Source organism: Filicampus tigris, chromosome 13 (genome assembly GCF_054856515.1).
Source record: "Filicampus tigris isolate MCC_2025a chromosome 13, RoL_Ftig_1.0, whole genome shotgun sequence".
Lineage (NCBI taxonomy): Eukaryota > Metazoa > Chordata > Actinopteri > Syngnathiformes > Syngnathidae > Filicampus > Filicampus tigris.
Window position 1 is genome coordinate 9,781,201 of NC_141229.1, and position 20,313 is coordinate 9,801,513.

A 20,313-nucleotide genomic window follows, 5' to 3' on the forward strand; every position below is an offset into this window, starting at 1 on the left:
AGCTGCTCAAGTGAAAGAGACATGGTTCTCATCTTCTGACATTTAGCTGAGTGGGGTCAGAGTTCAAGTCTAACGCCAACAGAGGGAGCCTTTGATCGCGGAACCAACTGGAGGAAGTATTTAAACGAAAATATTGCACATGAAAGGAAAGATGAGATGGAGTTTCCCATGAAGTTTCCAATTCAGTTCAAACCTTTATTTGAATGTCGAGAGCCATTTTTTAATTATGTCGAGACAACATAGACCAAAAACAAAAGAACAACAGAGCAAACAGGTTTAAAAACAGTTACATTCGAAAGCAGTTCTTGATCAAGAAATGTTAATGGTACTTGGTGACAATTGTGTTGAGTTTGAGTTTCTGTTGTTAGAGTACTCTAGGAGAAAGCGGTTTCATCAAATTCAGACCTAGCTTGGGGAACTTTGACCAGTCAACAGCAATTTAAACAATTATTACAGTCAACTAAATAATTACCCATTTTCTTCTTATCAAAGAAAAGCTAAGTAAAATGCCAGTAAGTCTCAATAATTAGCACAACAATATACAGCTCCATTAGATACTTTAATTTGATTTTAATGTATTTGCTGTTTTATAATTATTTGTCTATAAAATTGGTGAATGCTAGCTGGTGTTCTGAAATTTCCAATAGCTCATAGACCTAAGACTTGGACCTAATATTGTAATCTGACTCGACACAAAATTGTACACTTTCATAGATGCTCACCTTCTACATACAGCTTTTATACACTTTATGATTTAAAAATCACTTAAATGTATGAAACTGAATACTACTTCAAATAATTCAAAATTCTATTTATACCGTTACTTGAACCCCAAAATGGGAAGATTTTCTAAGGTTGCGTCTAATATTTTTGTTATTAACGAATAAAACGTAGGCCTACTCAAAAATATAGATATTCGTCACTGCACACACGCACACACACGCAAACTCACACGCACTTACATAACCCCCCCTGCCCCAACACACACACACACACACACCCACACACGCACACCCACACCCACACACACACACACGCATACATCAGTCTTTAAATGAAATATTGTAGTGTGTGCAATTAAAAACAAAATGGGTAAACTTTCAATTTGTGGTCATCCTGGTTAGAGTGTCCGCTAGATGGCGGTGTAGGACTTTGGGACAGGTAAGGCGGGGGAAACCGAAAGTGATGTATCCGGAAATTGTGGGTTTTTTTGTTATGTTTTTTTCCACCTACCTTTTGCACTATGGTGCCACGTGACTAGAATGGCAAGAAGGCCGTCCTACACAGGCCTGGCAGGTGTTTTCTTTTTTTGTGCAGAGTTATGCGGAACTTATAAGTCTTGATCGGCGTGTGTTAGTTGTGGCTTCTTTTGTTGAAGAGCCAGCCCACTCAAGACTCAAAGCAGAGGAAGGCGGATGTCAAGTGTTCAAACAAGCAGAACTACAACAAGTGCACCCAGCATGGACTCAGTAGCAGTGCCCTCTTGTTCGTCACGAGCCCTCCTTTAAGACCTTCTGTTGACTTCGTTCTTTCCCATTGTGACTTGCAACCGTGTCAAGTGGCAGGCATGAAGTTTTACGGCCACATCCAGCTCCGAATCGGGGAGGCGGTAGACCTGAAACCGACCACTGTCTCCCGGCGCCACTCCATGATTTTCTTGAAGAGCGCCTCGACGACCATAGACCCGTACATTGTCCTGAAAGTGGACGACGTCAAGGTGGGTCAAACTCACACCAAACAGAAAACCAACTCGCCGACCTACAACGAGATCTTCTCCTTCTCCGTGCGAGACGGACAACACGTCGAGCTGGCCGTGTTCAACGACACCCCCATCGGATACGACGACTTTGTGGCGAATTGCATCATCCGCTTTGCGGACCTCACGACGATCGCCAACACGGGCGAGTTCTCCGAGGGTTGGGTGAGTACACTTAGGGGGGTCAAGCCAAACTCATCCTCTTTTGGATCAGCGGCCAATTATACATCACCTGCTGCATATTAATATGCACAAGTTATTTACAGACAAAATGAAGAGTAGACGTAGCACCAGTGAGGCTTTCTTTGGGCTATTCATGTGTTAAACCCTTGTCCCCTTGTCAAATTTACAACAATTTACTGTCAATGTGTTCGTATTAACGAAATCTTTTGTACAGAAAAGCTTATCTATATTGTTTTGTGCTCAGGGTAAAGCAGCAAAAGTGTTGCTTTTGTGCTATCCTGTCATTTTCGTGTCAAGGACTATGTCGAAGTGAGTTGATTAGGTTCTTCTAGACAAAAGTAGTGCTTTGCTGCCATCTAGTGGCATTCTCGTGCTTCTTCGGTGGTCTTGGCAACTATATTATATGTATATGTAACTTAAATGTATTTTATGTATATACATGTTGCTGCCTCTTAGCCAGGACTCCCTTGAAAAAGAGGTTTCGACATCTGCGTCTGCTGTCGCACCGCTTCCACGTATTACTGAACGCAGCAGCAACTTTTCCATTTTGCACTTTAAAAGTGACATTTATTAAGTGTACCAAGTGTTTAACAGGGTGGCAATAGCTGTGGTTGCAATGGCTTAATAGAGACATAATAACTCCTGCCATGTTTTTTCTTTCTTTCGTTTAATACTGTAAATCCGCAAAGCTGGCAGTCACCTTGTGTCATTGCTACTTGGAGGGCGTCAGCTACTCAAGGATTTTCGCTGTACTACCTTAATGGCAAAAATGTACACATAGAATGTAGTGCATATGAGTGTCAACGGAGAGTTAAGCTTTGTATGTCAGGATAATGTTGTAAGATGACTTTGAAATGATATTAAACTGCTTTTTGACCATAGTTTGTAGTATGTTGACAGTTTAGATAATAAATATAGGCAATTTTTTGGGTGGAGATCAATTGCTTGCTTTTATTGTAATTTGCGGAAGGTATCGGTCCGAGTACTGTACATCATTATCAAAGTTTTTTTTTTTTTTGCTTGATTCTCTTAATCCAATGGTTCTGAAACTTTTGCTTTTCTGAGACTTCTTGGGCAGCAGTTTTTCCTCTGACCCCCTCATGATCCTACCATGTGTACCATACAAATGAAAAAGTTGCCTTTTTCCAAGAAACAAAAAAAAAGTAACATTATAAAAAATAAAAGTGTTTTATCAAGGAAAAAAAATAATTTCAAGAACAATAATGTATTTTGTTTATTTCAAAAATACAACTCATAGTGCTTTTTACTCATGATGTGATTTATGATACAACATAACAATTTATTGCAAAATATTGTGTGGATGCCCGGGGGTTAATCAAATTTCACCCTCATCAACATGATCATATAATATATATACATAATTTTCCAGATTTCACACCTTTAAATGCCTGATTAATAATTTGAATTTCATTCATTTCATTACAACAAAATCCACCATTTCTTTTTCATATAATAGGTAATAGGAGGATGATACTTTGGTTGTCATTTGAGTTTTGCAAAATTGATTGCATCTCTAATAAACACCAAAGCGCCCTCAACCCACTATTTTTATTTTGTGGAAATCTTGTGTGTGTGTTTTTTGTAATACAAACTCAATAATTCAAGTACTAATCTTAATTTATCTTATCCTATTTTAATGAAAGTGGAATTTAAAAATCTTAAAAAAAGTGTGCAATGTTTGGTAGTTTTGAGTAAAAAAATTTTTTGTGTCCTGAGTGTGCAGTAAACTTAAATAATACCCCCCCCCCCAAAAAAAATGCATGAGGGTTGCACATTGTTGACTCATACATAAGTAAAAAGAAGTTAACCATGCCTGACGGACATGTTATGAAGAAGGCAGCATATTTTTTTTCTTTAATACAAATATGCTTCCCTGGTCATTTCCTTGTTAGTCATTAGTCATGTTACTTTCAGCTACATACATTAGCATCTACTTCATGACATGATTTGTGTAATTAAGTGTTGTTCAAGATGATATGTGTCGCAATAAGTCCCATTTCTGGTAAGCTCTGGTATGACTTTGTCGGCACTGATCCCACCCTTCCTCATCATCAACTCGGAAGCCACAAACGCATCTTGTGAATTTCACTTGAAACACACCCACCGCTTCTGTGGGGGAAGGGGAGAAGTGTTAGCAGTTAACAGTCAAGATGCATCCGTGTGGTATTTTACTTTGCATATTGTAAACATTGTGCAGGGGAGCTAGTTTAAAAACAGCAACAAAAATGTGAATTTGAGACAATTTAGGACTATATCAAGTCCTTAAATCCTTCTTAAAGAATAAATAGCAGGTTCATGTTAATGTAATTTATCATTCCAATAGCTTTGAATGCTTAATGTTCGTGTGCTGCATCCTCCTTGGCTAACGCTGACAACAATGCTCGTGCATCTGGCAAGAGCATGTAGCTTGAAATGTTGTCGGCTACACACATTTGGTATCACTATGAAAAAAGTTGGAACCACAATGCACTGACAAGTTTGTTTTGCTAATTGCTATCTTTTTCCTGAATCAAGTCTACACATGCATGCATAGTAGTAAGATGGAATAGTCCAGTGCGTGAGAAGGGAGGCGGAGCACTCAAGAGGACCTTAAGGATAAATTAGGCATTTTTATGTTTTTAATTGTGGGAATTAAGACTAAAACAATGATTGTTTTTTTAAGAAAACTAGGGATGGGCGACTACCTATACCAGGTAGGGTTGTGCAATTAATAGAAATTCAATTAAAATGATAATTATTACACTCCATGAATACAAAATTGGCATAATCGTAAAAAAAATATTGTTAATATGCATTTATATCCAACGCATTGTTTGTTTTGACAAGGAAATCATACTTGAATTTATATATTTGCAGCTTTCTTTTTATTTTATAACAACACATTTTATGGGCTAAATGCAACTTACTTACATTTATCTGTCTTGATATTTTTTACGTTTAAATGTTTTCTTGTTTTGTACCCAAAAAATAAATGATCGTTTGAATAATCGTGATTTCCATTATTCCCAAAATAATCATGTTTAATACTTTTTTCATAATCGAGCAGCCCTGATACCAGGTGTTGATACTGGGCCGATACCAACCTTTTTTAATAACTGGTTAAAGCACTCCACACATATCTTGAAATTACCCCCGCCCCACCCCCCAAAAAGAAAAAAATTGTTCTTGAGCTTTGAAGTTAATCCATTGCACTAGTGGAACAAAAATTACGGAGTCGCATAATTTAAGATGAAAATGTAAGTATTTCAAGGGTCTCTCTCTTATTTCCTGCCATGTTTGCTTGTCTCGTCAACTTTTTTTTTTTCCCACACGTAGACATCAGCATGCCCCATTGATGTGTTCACGTCATAGACAAAACACAAAGGGGTTCTATTTAGGACAGGAAAGCAAAATATGTGCTCATATTCAAGTTGTTATCACCATGACATTACGACCTGACTTTTTCCATTGCCGCCCACTTGATGCTCCTTTGCACCTCGTTGCGGTGATTGCTGCTTGCTCGACTGAAACGGCTCTCTGCTTCTTACAAAAAAGAGCCCCAAACTTCCTCATTTTTCATACTGGTTAAGCTTTTAGACGCCACTACCCTCTTATTCACCATCTGTAACCTTAGATAGCATAACTACTCTGATGGTGCTGGTCTGATAGATATTTTAAGCAAATGCTAGCAATGTAGATTACAAGTGTGCTGGTCAACACGCATGTCGGTCTCCGTTCCATTTGATAGAGGTATTTCAGTCAAAGTGGAAAAAAGCTGTTCAACTGCACGCAAATGCATCACCCGGGTGTGGGTGTATATGTTCTTTGCTTTAGCAAACACAGACACCACTTTAGGCCAAGCTAGCAGAAAGACCATCCCATTAACTGTTAGGTGTAAAAGACATATTTGACATTTTCTTGCCACTGTCCCAACGAAATAAAATTGAAACAGTCAAGATGTGATTTAAGTATAAACATGAAACGAGACATGGAAAATCACTTTCTAATTGTTTACAAATAGATAATTACAATGAGCCTGCCCATCAAGTGTGAAATTGTGAAACAACCAAGTACTAAGTCTTTTGTGAGCTGCCTACTTCCAAAAAAAAGTCCAGAGTCCCGTAATGACAAATTCAAATTTGCATTTTCACTTGCCAATTTGAAAATACAATTGGGACTCTGGACTCCTCCATACAGAAAATTCTAAAGGTGGCTGTAATGAATACCTGTCAAAGCAGCTACGGGGAGGAAACTCCCAACTGGGTGATACCCATGTGCTCCACACTTCAGGCAGTCATTGTCTGCAATTCCTTACCGACTTCAGTCTCATTTTTATTGTTTTCTTTTAACGCTATTGTGGTGGTGTCTGCAGTAAAAATCTCTCTCTTTTGGTTCTAAGTGTATATCCTTTTACACGTCATGATTAAGTGAGACATCCCTCACAGGTGAGCAACAGGCCTCCACAACCAGCGCAACCTGCCTGACCTGCTTTCTTGTTTCTGTCAAGGTGTTTAAATTCCCATCTCATTATCTATCCACAGGAACTCGTATGCATTTACCCACACCCACACGGACTCAACTCTTCTATGTATCACACTTTTCTAACCCAATTTCTGTTCTTAATGTCCTCAGAAACATTCAAACATACCTTATACGTCACACATTGATCCAACATTCCATTTTGTTATGCCTGAGTGCAAAGATAAAGTGTTGTGGTTTGTCGAAATTGCTATCCCCATACAAATTGTTTGTATCTCTGTCTGCAGAAGGACTTGGAGCCTGAAGGCAGCATTTACGTCCTTATTAAGCTCAATGGATCCTTCGTAGATGGTGAGGTCACCGCAATGCATTCATTTGTTATCTCCACCAAGAAAGTTAAACTTTGGCTGGCTTCTTTAACCCATTAAGGATGGGAGTGCATAACCGTCTTTCTACCCTTAAAGCCTGGAGCGCTGTTGCGTCTTTCTACCCTTAAAGCCTGGAGAGCATATACGTCATTTTCTTTTTTTTAAAAAATTTTTTTTATCCAATTTTTGTTTTCTTAACCAATGAAATGCATCAGAATATACATGTGGCGGTGTCGCGAGACCGCAGAGGATGTTCTGAATTTCTTTCGAGTCATAATGGCGGACGCCGCCGATCGCGGGTGCTTTGAAATGAGTAACGGCAGTGATACAGTATAGACGATGCGCTTGTGGCCTTTGAACCAGTAAAACAAGTCGAACGTGATTTATGGTTAAGATATATGTTTGTAGACAATGACAATATCGACGTCTTTGTAACAAAATAGAGCATGGTAATTACCACTTGATTTTTTGAATTAAAAATAATGCTTCTGACACTTTATTTTTACATCTTTGATTGAAACAGTAAAGATGAATAAACTCGGGCCTGTGTGCAGGCCACATGTCTAAGGTCTCAAAATCCTTTGGAATTATGTGTCTGTCTGCTACAGGGGCTGAAATATTAATTATTTTGTAGGTGTTGAATTTCTGGGAAAACTTCAGGTTTTCAAGGGTAATTCCAAAGACGACCTTAGGTTTTGGGGAGCTGTTGAGCCAGGCGCTTTAGGCTTTAATGGGTTAGCACACAATCATTTGCTACAGTATGTGCATGTAGGTACGTACACCTGTTTTAATGTGGAAGCAAATGTCATCCAGACTGCACATTTGGAATCAATTTAGATTGAGCAGCTACTCTGCGCTCCCAAGAACAGTGTTTACAACCTTTATTCGGCCGAATCACATATTTCACCTAGTTTATTTGAAAAATGCCACGGCGCAATTTTCACAAAAAGCATACACACTAAAATAACACTGATCTTCTCTCATTGTACTCATTGTCTTGACATCTGGGCTTGTTTAACAGACCACAAAGCTATTCTGTTGTGTGAAGGGACATAGATTGATGCACAGGTGAATGTACTTTCTGTCACTATATGTTACTGGCATCAGTAGATGAACAAGACGATTTTGCAGTAAATAAGACATTTGGGAACAAATGGGTGAAATGACATAATCTACTACGGCACACGTCAAGGCACAGGTTGGGAATTGTTGCCTTGGAATCCTACTATGTCATAAGAGAATGACAACAGGCATGTATGCAAATTTAACAATTGTTGTTTTAGGGTGACACGACTAGTTTGGTAAGTATTAAAAGGGCATCGTTTGGAACTAAGATGCACGTGAAATTTTAGCTCATGCGGCTATGTGAACTTCTTTTCTGTTGTGTCAATTGATTGTGCGCTTTGTCTTTTTTGCAGATGAGGCCATCGTGAAGAAGGTAAACCACAAGGAGTTTACCAGGAAGCGTCAGGGGGCCGTGCGACGGAAAGTCCACCAGGTCAACGGGCACAAGTTCATGTCCACTTTCCTTCGCCAGCCCACCTTCTGTTTTCACTGTAAAGAGTTCATCTGGTGAGCAAGTCGCTCAAGCACACGTCACCGCTGCCTGCGTGGAATTCAATCTTAATTTGGTTCTGCCTTGATTTTTGTCACAGGGGTGTATTTGGAAAGCAGGGCTACCAGTGCCAAGGTGAGCATATGTTCTTATCCTCCTTACAGTTGAGCTTTGCTTCTGTGCTTTGTTACAGCTCTAGCTGTTATGAAATGCGCTCTATATGAATAAAATTGTATTGTATTGATTTTGGCTTCCCCCCCCCCTCCTCTAGTGTGTACATGTGTGGTTCACAAGCGCTGCCACGAACAAGTTGTCACTGTGTGTCCACTCATGAAGAGGTCACAGGTACCATCACTCCCTTGTGTGTTTTGCAGTACTTGATTCAAAGGCCTGACCGATATGGCTTTGTGGAGGCCAATGCCTATTTTTGGCCGGAAAAAAAAAAACAGATGCCTGATTAATAGGCCATTTAGTGTTAAAAAGGATATAATGCATAACATTTTTTTTTTCTCCAACGTTTTTAATGGGTGGCAATTATACACAGATTTTCGCTGTTCGCGGGCCAGCCTAGTCCCTGTTCCTCGCGAACTGTGTGGGTCATTTGTAAATATATGTGTTCAAAAAAATTGGTTCCCTTTTTGGTTCCCAGAATGCATTGCATGACGCAATGTATTTAATCAAGTTCTAAGTACATTAGTCCTTGTCACGTGTGTTTGTATTATATATGTTGGTGCATTTGTGTCCAATTTAACACATTTATGTTTGATTTATGTTGCACTGTTTTTAATATTTTTTTAACAAACCGTGACTTTAGGTATTGTGTAAAATAGTGACATCCAATGTCAGTTGCTTGCACAACTTGCATTGTTCACCTAAATGTTGCTTGTTGAAATTAAGATTCACTTTGTCTTGCATGATAGGTCTATATAATGATCTTATCAACAAATGCCATTGACTGTATTTAAGAATAAAAGGTAATTGTCTAGATACTATTTGTAATACATAATGAAACCAGTATTACTTGCGTACAGTTGCTGTAAATGGTGAGAGTACATAAAGGTAAAATCAATCAGCAAGCATCGGACATTTGGCCAATTGCTTTGGCCGATGTCGTAAGGACCATAATCGGCGGATTTAATCGGCCTGCCGATGAATCGGTCGTGCCCAACTTGATTCTCTTGGTAATGGAAAGTACATGAACAATAAAGTAGATGGCAGACACTTTGACACGCCTGTCAATTTGTTAAGGTGGCCCGAGAAATAGAATGTAACTTGATTTAATCACCATTTCATACACCTGTCCACAGTACTATATTTTTAGCTTGAAAATGTACTTCATTTCCTCTGGTTTATGCTTGAAAGTTTCAAATGTAAAAGTTGTGTTACTACGTTTAATGCAGAATGGTGGAAGCACCTCTTAAACATCACAGTGTGTCACTTTTGCAGTCTGTGAGCCATGGCTTCAGCATCAACATCCCTCACCAGTTCAACATCCACAACTACAAGTCGCCCACTTTCTGTAACCACTGTGGATCGCTGCTGTGGGGATTTGTCCGGCAGGGCCTACACTGCAAAAGTAAGATGCCCGAAATCAGGATTCAGGCAAAAGTCTCTCGTTCCTGCTACCGTATACAAGTATATGCCTGGTATGAATTGGGGTTCTGCGATTTCTCATTCCAGTGTGCAAACTAAATGTTCACATTCGATGCGAAGGCAACGTTGCACAGAACTGTGGAGTCAACACTGTGGAACTGGCCAAAAAGCTGGCAGAGATGGGGATACATGCTGACGATCTCTCCGAAAGAAACATCCCAAGAGTATGAGACTTTTCGAAACTGTTCGAGTAAACACAAATTCTGCTTCATCGTGGTGGGTATTCGACAAATGGGGTTTTCTTCTTTGCCTTTACAGATGGATTCAGGTAAAACCAAGATGCCCTCTGAAAGGAGGAAGAGTGTGAAAAGTCAGCCAGAGATCCCTCAATATGGGATCTCAGACTTCACATTTCTTCAAGTGCTCGGCAAGGGTAGCTTCGGCAAGGTGGGAAAGACTTGAGAGGGGTGACCATAAATGTGGTGTACAATAACGACTTGATGGCCTTTCAGGTAAAAAAAAAAAAATAATAATAATTATCGAATAAATACGTGTGTTCTATCTGCAGGTGATGCTTGCTAGACTCAACAACAAAGATCAGGTTTACGCAGTCAAGGTGCTGAAAAAAGACATCATCTTGCAGGACGATGATGTTGAGTGTACCATGACTGAAAAGAGGGTGCTGTCACTGGCCAGCGTTCACCCGTACCTCACACAGCTATACTGCTGCTTCCAGACTCAGGTCAGTGTAGACACAAGACACACATACTACATTACTTAGTAATGGAAGACTCAGACTTGTGGTTGTTTGTGTAATAACAGTGGTGTAGTAGTTTGTCTGTTGTTGTGTGTGTTTGTTGTTTGTGTAATTGTTCTAATATATTTAGTTCGGGTGGATTATAGCGTTGCACATAAAAATGGCTGTGTTTATTGACTTCTACAACATGCTGTACTCAATGCTGACTTCAACATCGCAAACGTGTTGTGGTATTTGTTAACATTTTAACAGGTTAGTTTATAATATTTTTATTATATTGTTGCTTACTTTAACACTTTTTTTTGGACTTTCATTGGTGTGTGCAAATGTTTTGCACCGTTGCAACATTACTACAGGTGTTTTCATTCCCGCAGTTCTTTATTGTATTACATTAATTGTCTAGCAGGTGGCAGCAGTTTCCAACCTGTCCAAGTGAGTGTAAGGAGACTATACCTAGCCCTTTTTCCAGTCTGGCAATCTTAATCTTCTTTCAGTGTTTGAGCTTCCACTGCCCTATTTCACCCAGGTTTAAAATAAAGCAGCATTAAGATAAGTATTAACACTGACGCCACTCCCTTGAACCCATTTGCAGCGTCATAAAATGGCTCTTGTTGCACCGCGTCATGTATTGTTTGAAACCAAGAATGGAAAAGTACAGTGTGTGTGTGTGTTCAAGTGCACTTTGAATTAACATTACACAATTGTGGTAGGAAGTAACACTGGCCTCCTCCAATTAAAAAAAAATATTTTTAGTAGACACAGATGGTTGTTGCTCGCAATTAAGTTAGCTCACCACGATCAAGAAGGCCAACTGTGATGCAGCAGCAGTACGGCTGATTATGATACATTTTGTGTGAAGTGTGTTTAAATAATGCAACCACAGTAAAAATAACTTTTTAAGAAGAAAAGATGAGTAAAAAAATTAGCATTAATCCTGGTGTGAAATGGTGCCGTTGGCACCACGACTTGATTGGGTGGACAATTTATCTGGTGTTTCTGGACTGGTTTAGCTGATTTATTTTGCTTGATGCCAGATTGTATCCTCCAATCGGTCTGATCTCTAACTGACAGTGCTACCTCTACTAGTATACTAACGCCTCTCAGGACTGAGGGATAAAATATTGTCATTTTGATTAATGCACAACTGACTGATGATGCAAGTTTGTTCTGGTACTTTATAGCTCCACTAGTTCCCTTGTTCTTCATAGCTACTTCACAAAATGCTCAAGGTGGTTCTTAAACCTTTTACACCAAGTAACTCTTGAAAAAAAAATACTTTGCTCTGCAAGTACCCCAATCATGACCAACGCTAATATACAGTCGTGAAGAAGGCATAAGAGTTAATCAATAACGAGATGAGGTTTTATCAGTTATAAGCCACTGTAACATAATGCAGTTTAAACATTAACACGACAGAAAATAAAACTTTACCAAAGTAATGGTTGATTTAAAATGTACTGAACATTAAAGTTTAATACAAATTACACCTAAGTAAAAGTTCCCCCAAAGAAGTTCTTAAAGAGCAAATGCAAATGTCACAACTGAACTGTAGTTGGGCAGTAATTCTTTCACTTACCACTAGAGGGAGTCCACACACCACAAGTGGTACCCAAATCACACTTTGAGAATCACTGCTCAGTTATCACAATCAATACTTTACCTCAATTGAAAAAAATACCGAAACTGTTTTGTGCTTAATGGTTAAATGTGAATTTGTGATCATGATATGAATTTTTGTGACTTATTGTAGCTGTTAATAATATTCTACAGTAAAAGAGTACAATCCAGGCTGTGTCGTCAACATAGCAGTACTGAACACAATTTTGTGTTAGTCCTAACCATTATTAAATGTAAAAATGCAGACCACTTGAAAGTTTTCCGCAGTGCTCTCCGTTTGCTGCCTGTCTGACCAGTTGATGAAGCGTTTACAGGCAGTCCTGTGAATCACATCCTCCAGCCGACTTTTCTTCCGCCTGCTTTTATTTCTACATTACGTACCTACCACAGCCTGTAATGAGAAAGAAAGATTTATGGATTTGATCAATATTTCTTTTTCACCCCACTAACTTGAAACCACATTTAGTTCTACAGCAATCCATTACAGCCGTGTGAAGTATATGAGCTGCCCGCCATGTCCTTGAAGTAACTCTGCTCGTGACTGATAACGTGAACTTTTCTCTGGGGCCACTGCGTGTGCATCTATGAGTGTAACGTGCACAAACAAATGTTATTTCCTCACGTCATATCCAGGATCGTCTGTTCTTCGTGATGGAGTTTGTAAATGGCGGGGATCTGATGTTCCACATTCAGAAGTCCAGAAGATTTGATGAGCCCCGGGCGTGTTTCTACACGGCGGAGATCACCTCGGCCCTCATGTTCCTGCATGGCAAAGGCATCATCTATCGGTATGAATGACGCACACGTAAAAGAACAATTCTACATACATCTACAAAACGTAGTAATGATGAATCGTGAAAACACACAGCTGCAGGGAATACATAATTATTTTGCGAAAGAATATTCCCAGAATATGAAGATAATACAGTGCCTTGTCTTCTGTTGTATCAATTCAGACTATTTTTACTCTTACATCGTGCGATTTTATACTCATGAAGTTAGGTCTGCTCGATTATGGAACAAAAATATTAATCGTGGTTATTTGGGTAATAATTGAAATCACGATTATTCAAACGATAATTTATTTCTGGGTACAACATTTTTAAAAGGTTGAAAATGAAATCTTTTAAATGTAAAAAAAGTTTAAATGTAAAAAAAAGACAAATAAATGTAAATAAGTTCCTTTTGGACCAAACAAAATTGATAAAATTAGTTATTATAATTTTTTTGGGGGGAAGGTGCATTTCCTTGTGTAAACAAACATAGGGCGTTGGATATAAATGAATATTAATAATCGTTTTTTACGATTATGCCAATTTTGTTATTGGTTGAGTGTAGTAATCATAATTGTAATCGAATTTTCATGAATTAATGAAGTATATCGCTGAGGATTCAATTTTGGGGTAAAAATCACGCTTTTCTACCTCTTCTTGCATGTTGCTATGGGGGCTAAAGTGAGTTTACCCTCAGCCTCCTCCTAAACCGCACAGTATTTCCATTTTGACTGTGTATGCTTAATCCGAACATTTGCTGAGGGCTTCATGCCAATGCACGATGATAAAGGGCATCATGTGGTCTAACTATGAAACCTGAGTTATATTTAGCAGGCTAATATTTCCTGTGTCAGCCATCAGCACATGTTAATGCCTCTTGTCTGCAGAGGACAAACACAGGTCGCATTCTTCAACCAAAATAACACACATCGGGCCAGGATAAGAAGACCAGGCCACTCTCAATCTACAATGTTGTGGGTTACGAAGTTCCTCTCATGGCTGCTGTAGCTTCGGGTATCGTTACACTTGAAGTCTCTTGAATGATATAGGAATCCTGTTGGGGTTTTTCTTGCAAATACTGAACTCAATTGAAGCAGTTGGAAAAGGTTACGACTCTTACACAATCTGCTGCTCAGTGGGAGAGAAAAAAACCCCGCGATCAGGAAAAAAACACATCTCCATTTCTGTGTCATGTTCTTAGTCACACTCCTTTGGGAATGTTATTTAGTGCAGCTTCATCTTTGACCTTGCAAGTTGGGAAGAAAAAAAAACGGATACATCTCACCAAGCCGTTGTGGTAACTGATGGTCTTTTTGTTAATTTAACATACAACTTTCAAATAATTAATTGGGTTGGATTTTGGTCTTTCTGGCAGCAATTAGCATATCTTGTTTGCTGGCAAGTGTTTATTGCACTTCAACAGTTCCTAATCTTCCTTTAAGTGGAGTCAAGATGCACTGCATCATATAGAGAGCAGAGAGCTGTTATGAATATTATAACTAAACCTATATACGGTACATAGTGTATTTGTAACACTGCTCTGTATGCTGCAGCCCTGTTCTATATCACTTTTTAAAAATATATATAATTTCCCTAAAGAACAATATTTTGACTTCTTCTCTCAGTGTCAATCAAAAACGACATTGAGGTTTTAATCTTACAACATGCTTTTACATGCAGCAAAATTGTGACTTTAAGCTTTATTTGGTCCTTCTCGATTGGGAAATAAATCAATCAACAGAGTGTTGTTTTCTCTTTTTAGCTGTGTGGATGCTGGTCATCTGAATGATAAATGCTTCTCTCATATGATGGTCAGACAATCAGCCCTCAAACAATCTTTCCTCCCCGCCTTCCAACCCCGCTACAGATTTTGACGCGTTGGCTGTCTGTTGGCTTTTGATCCCTGGCTGGCTTCCAGCCACTCACTCTCACACATTGATCCGTCTGCAGCAGAAAGATGATAGTGCCACAAAGCAAACACTTTGATTTTTCAATGTTCTGTTTGTTTATGTTGCCTTTCAGGGATCTAAAGCTGGATAATGTTCTCCTTGACAAGGATGGCCACTGTAAACTGGCAGACTTCGGCATGTGCAAAGAAGGCATATTTGAAGGCATCGGAGCGAGAACATTCTGCGGCACCCCTGATTACATCGCACCAGAGGTCAGTCCAGACTTATCGAAGTTTTTAAGAGACAGATAGGCAGACATGGCTGATGGCTTTTTGTCACACACATGAGTTCATATGGTCACATGCAAGGCCCTCCCCCTTCCAACAAAAACAGACTCCCTCATGACTCACTGGAAGCCAGCAAACCTTGGCTTGGGGTCAAACGTCAATCAGTGCAGTTCATATCTACTTTGGTAGAACTTTCATTAACCTTAGCATGTTTGGTCTTCTTGAAATGGAGGGTATTTTTTTTAAAACATCACCTTAAACATGAAAAATTGCTTATTAGATGATCTAACGTGAAACATGGTCATTCACAATCCTCAACATGCAGGGCCTTATTCAAGATAATTGTTTGACGATGTCGGCGACAAGAAAGATTTGTGGCGAATGCTTTTTCTTGTGCCAGCCTAAAAAAACCACCATCTTCTAATGTTCAAATAATCTGCATCTAATCTGAAAAGTCACACTGTGGGGTTTATTCTTCCAGTAGTTAGCATCAATTATTCAATCGTCATTTTTGGGGTCAAATTTGGCATTAGCAAAGAAAATGATACAATTAGAGTTCATGTTAGCAAAGCTGTGGGAACACGTTTTGATGGCATAAAAGCCTGAAACAACGCTAGCTAGCATTTAAAAAAATATCCCGTATATTTTCAGTTCGAGTACGATGAAATTTAAACTATTTTGTCTGCATTTTTCCCCATTGTTCCAAGTTATCACAAAGAGATATTGTAAATAATTGACGAGTTGAATCAGTACCTTGGCCGCTTCTGGCAATTTGCACAAAAAAAAAGCAATGCAGGATCCATTTAATGATTCCTCCTCACAGGCATGGACAAAACATCCATCTGATGCACCTCGCATTTCCTGTAAGGCTCTCTTGCCCGCGATCATTAATGTTGTCTGCCGTCACGTGGCATTTTTTTCACAGATCCTTCAGGAGATGGTATATGGAGCCTCTGTTGATTGGTGGGCGCTGGGCGTGCTCCTGTACGAGATGCTGCAGGGCCATGCGCCCTTTGAGGCCGAAAATGAAGACGACCTGTTTGAGGCCATCCTCAATGAAGAGATCGCTTATGCCCCTTGGCTCAGTGTCGAGTCCGTGGATATCCTCAAAGCTGTGAGCCTTTATTTACTCTTTGCTTTAAAAGGCACAACAAGCCTTAAATCTGGATGTCAGTCACTTTCTGTCCTTGGCAGGCGTTTAATCTGCTCTGATTGCGTCTGTTGGACTCTGAAGTTTTCCCGCGCGCAACTAATGATAGAGAAAATCAATTTCTCACTTGGTTTGTGTCCTGCGTTGCACAGGGAAAGGCATTAAGCTGTGATCATTAACAAAATGATCAATTTGCCACATTCCTGAGTTAAAATTGAAATGGGCTTTGTTCTACTTTGTTGGCTTTATTATGTGTCACGCTTCAGACTGACTGAGACACAGACTGCAGTGTCGCGAACAGGCTTACAAGAGCTCTGCCAGCCAGCTGTTTGGACCAACTCTTACATAACTATATTAAGGCACGGTCCACTGCCCGGTCTCGGCTAACTGGCTATAAATACAACGTGGCCACATCCTCCTTTCGTTGGCTCTGCTGCCCCCCTAACCCATGTTGTTACTCCAACATGCTTGACGAAGCACCTCACTCACTAAGCTCATTTGTGTGTCACATGCTACTGTACATAAAAAGTGCTTTAAGTGTGAGTGGATTTTGAATGTGCTGCTCTATTTATAATGACAGTTGATCCGCCACAAGGTTCTCCTTGCTCCCATAAGCTGGTTCAAACAGTTCCCGTTGTTCTATTGGATCTATAAGGGGTGCTGCCAATATTTAAAGGATTGGCTTGTAATTAAAATAACTGAAAGTTATTTTATTTTAAATAATAGTAAAGATGGTCTGGAGTGTTTGGCCGCGGGGGCTACTGTACACATCTGACAATTAGCCAAGGGGAACTCCAAGTAGCCAAGGGTTTGTGGTCTCAAACTGAACTGACACTTCATCGACCACACTGGCGGGGGCTTTTTAAACACATTTTTGCAACGACTCGTGGTGCTTTCATAATAAGGCTAGCCGAATTGTTTCTCATCCCTTCATTTTCAACATTCATGCGGTATTTTAGGGGTGGGACCAAAAACAATTAGAATTGGAAAAACAATTTTGATTTGACGAATGGAATCGTTACATTTAAATCTTTGAGTCCCCGAATCACACCCCATGTATCGAATCGTCTTTTTCAAAGGGGAAGTCAACCCAAACATATTTTTTTCAACAAGATGTTCTATACAAGTGCACTAGTTGAAACAAGGCATTCTGATAAATATTGCGTTGGTGGAATTAATCCACCCGTTTTTAGCTATCTCCTGGGGCGGCCATTTTGTTACTCTTGTCGACTGAAAATGACATCACAACTGCTCAGGGCTCAGGTAATGACTAATCATGGCTGACCTGTTTTCTGAAGCTGAGCTGTGATTGGTCGTTATCTGAGCCCTGAGCAGTTGTGCTGTCACTTTCAGTCGACAGAAGTGACAAAATGGCCGCCCCCTGAGATGGCTAAAAACGGGTGGATTTTGCTGCTTAACTCATATTCCACAAACGCAATATTAATCAGAATGACGTGTTTCAACTAGTGGGCCTGCTGGGAACATATTCTTGAAAAAAATAGGTTTGGGTTGTTTTCCGCTTTAAATAAAAAGTTTAATTGTTTAGATGCTTTTTTTTCAAATTAAAATTGCCCAAATCCTCAGAATTTCAGCTTTTCAACAGTAAATACTCAACAATTTACTCAACATTAGCAGAGGTGGGCATTCCATCAGACTGGCGGACACCCGTTTTGCTGACGAATGACGAGCCACTTTTTAAAAATGACCGACTAAGCAGTGACCGAAGTGGATTTTCGTCCGTCAGAGTAATCATCACTAACCGCGTCTGTCAGTGACGGACGGACTGTCACTGAGATGCCCGTTTTTGCAGATTGTCTCGCAACTTGGTGTTCATCTAGTGGCTGTCACTGGGGAGTCAAAGGCTCATTAGTTTTGTGAATGTCATTGCCAGCCTTAAGATGTGCACCTTATCTCAAGCCAAGACAAAGCCTTCTCCAAAATACATTTGCTTGTTAGCTTTTTTTCCCGAAGGCAAATCAAAACAAAGTTGTCTTTCATTTCTGACCACACCCCTGAGCAGCTGTCAAACCTGGACCTGTGATTTATGGTTTTATTGTTTCCTTGTGTACAACACCAGGAAGCTGGAACGGTTGCGCTACTATTGACACAAGCTGAACTTTTTTCACCTGGTGCATTGTGGGTTGTGCCAAGAAAAAAATCTGGGTGTGTTTTTGTGAGTGGGGAGGGGAGGCCCTACTTACTGAATGTCATTTTGGAGGAGCTCCAGTTTGGGCATTACTAAAAATGGTGATATGTCCATCTGAAATAGATGCATTCTAGTGAGAGAGAGATACTCTCGTTGTTTCTTGGATGGATTACAATTTCACATTCCATTTTTCTTTATTACGTAGTACTTATTTCTAGAATCCTTTTGTGGGATGCCACATACATTTTTGTAAGTTCATCTTCACTTCTGTATCCACAGTTCCTGACCAAAAACCCACTCGAGCGCCTGGGTTGCGTGGCATCAGAGGGCGGAGAAATCGCTGTGACCAGCCATGACTTTTTCAGAAACCTTGACTGGGAGATGCTGAATCGTAGAGCCATAGAGCCACCGTTCAAGCCCAAGATAGTGCGCCACATAACACACATACTCCTCCATAAATACCAAGCAGACCTAATGCAGGGTTTGTAATCATCTCACCTTGACATATGCCCGCTGTTTTTCTCAGAAAACACCAGAAGACGTCAACAACTTTGACCCGGACTTCACAAGGGAAGAGCCCACCCTCACGCCGATCGATGACGTCCACATCTCCTCCATTAATCAGGATGAGTTTGAAGACTTTTCATACACTTCATCCGACATGCTGGAAAACTAAGAACTTACGCGCTGATCTACTCAGCGGCCTGCGCTCTCAGTCTTTGTTCGAGACGGTTTTCGGCCGTACAGTGTGACTCTGTTAAAATCCCCACAGATATTATGAGCGTAAAAAGGTGTGCGGTCAGTCAGACATGGATGTGCTCTCAAATGACATTATTTTGGACTACAATATGGCGTGATGGACTTGTACATAGATATTTTTTCTTTCTTTTTAACATGTTTTTGCCAAACTATATGTATTTTTTCTACTGTTGAATGAGCTCACATTGTTATGGTTGACCTGGTACTTAATGTTGTGCTTCAACAAATTGGGCATAGAGTCCTTTTTTTTTTTTTAAATTGGACTTCAAGCAATTCCCAGAATGACAAACTGGCTGAGTGTGTGGAATCATTTATTTTTCCTGTCACACACACCACTCTGGGGGATGGGGAATCCCACCAAGCCACTCCCACTAGGTAAATAAAAGTAAAATCTTGTATTGAAGTTTGAAGCTTAAAGCCGGCACTCTACTCAATAAAATCATGAAGATATGTTGTTAAAGGTAGACTGAGACAGTGTATGTGTTCTATTTTATTTATTTATTTATTTTATCAGGCAAAGTCTAGCAAACTCATGTCACCCCTCCAAACTCTACCGTGCATGTTGAGGATGATGCAAGATTTCATTTGTGGTAAAAGCTCATGTGATTCATTCTGACTACAATCTTTAAACTTTTTAAAATTTCGACATAGATTTGTCTGATCACCCAGGATGCATGCTAGTGACGTTTTGTTTTACTCGTAGGCAACTATTGAATTATTTTGTCTGTCTTTTTGCTTTAAAGTTGCAGTCATCCATTTGATACTCCTATCTTTCACTTTCTCTGTTTCCTTGCTCCAAAAAGAAAAAAAAAGAAAAGGTATTTGGCACTGCAGCCAGTCAGTATCTGGGAGACCATTATAGGCACTTTTTCAGACCTGTAAATCCGAACCTCTCTGTGCAGTCCTGGCCAAAAGCAACAGGCTAATCATCTGGTGGGTTCAGTGGGAACTGGTGAGAATAAACAGGAAGCGACACTACGTCATTACCGCCGCTTTCGATC

The 20,313-nt window shown here is 39.8% G+C and overlaps 1 protein-coding gene and 1 long non-coding RNA gene across 2 annotated transcripts; one reads left to right on the forward strand and one right to left on the reverse strand.

The window, feature by feature from the left end:
• The first annotated feature begins 1,231 nt into the window (after positions 1 to 1,231).
• On the forward strand, positions 1,232 to 19,776 carry prkcha (protein kinase C, eta, a). The gene is made up of 14 exons (XM_086048836.1): positions 1,232 to 1,921; positions 6,706 to 6,769; positions 8,205 to 8,358; positions 8,442 to 8,476; positions 8,613 to 8,686; positions 9,788 to 9,917; positions 10,022 to 10,158; positions 10,253 to 10,381; positions 10,503 to 10,676; positions 12,942 to 13,096; positions 15,104 to 15,242; positions 16,183 to 16,371; positions 18,833 to 18,979; positions 19,080 to 19,776. The coding sequence occupies exons 1-14, from the start codon at positions 1,568 to 1,570 to the stop codon at positions 19,227 to 19,229; spliced, it is 2,031 nt and encodes a 676-aa protein (XP_085904962.1). The 5' UTR covers positions 1,232 to 1,567; the 3' UTR covers positions 19,230 to 19,776.
• LOC147137515 (uncharacterized) lies at positions 10,060 to 16,459 on the reverse strand. The gene is made up of 3 exons (XR_015089243.1): positions 16,011 to 16,459; positions 12,931 to 13,070; positions 10,060 to 12,699 (listed from the first exon to the last, which is right to left on the reverse strand). It is a non-coding gene; the product is annotated as an uncharacterized LOC147137515 (long non-coding RNA).
• Positions 19,777 to 20,313: the final 537 nt, after the last annotated feature.

Bases quoted from the DNA above. Each gene is read 5' to 3' on its own strand.
- prkcha (XM_086048836.1), top strand. From the start codon at position 1,568: ATGAAGTTTTACGGCCACATCCAGCTCCGAATCGGGGAGGCGGTAGAC. The intron at 10,677-12,941 runs GTCAGTGTAGAC...CGTCATATCCAG, and splicing joins ACTGCTGCTTCCAGACTCAG to GATCGTCTGTTCTTCGTGAT. The intron at 15,243-16,182 runs GTCAGTCCAGAC...TTTTTTTCACAG, and splicing joins CTGATTACATCGCACCAGAG to ATCCTTCAGGAGATGGTATA.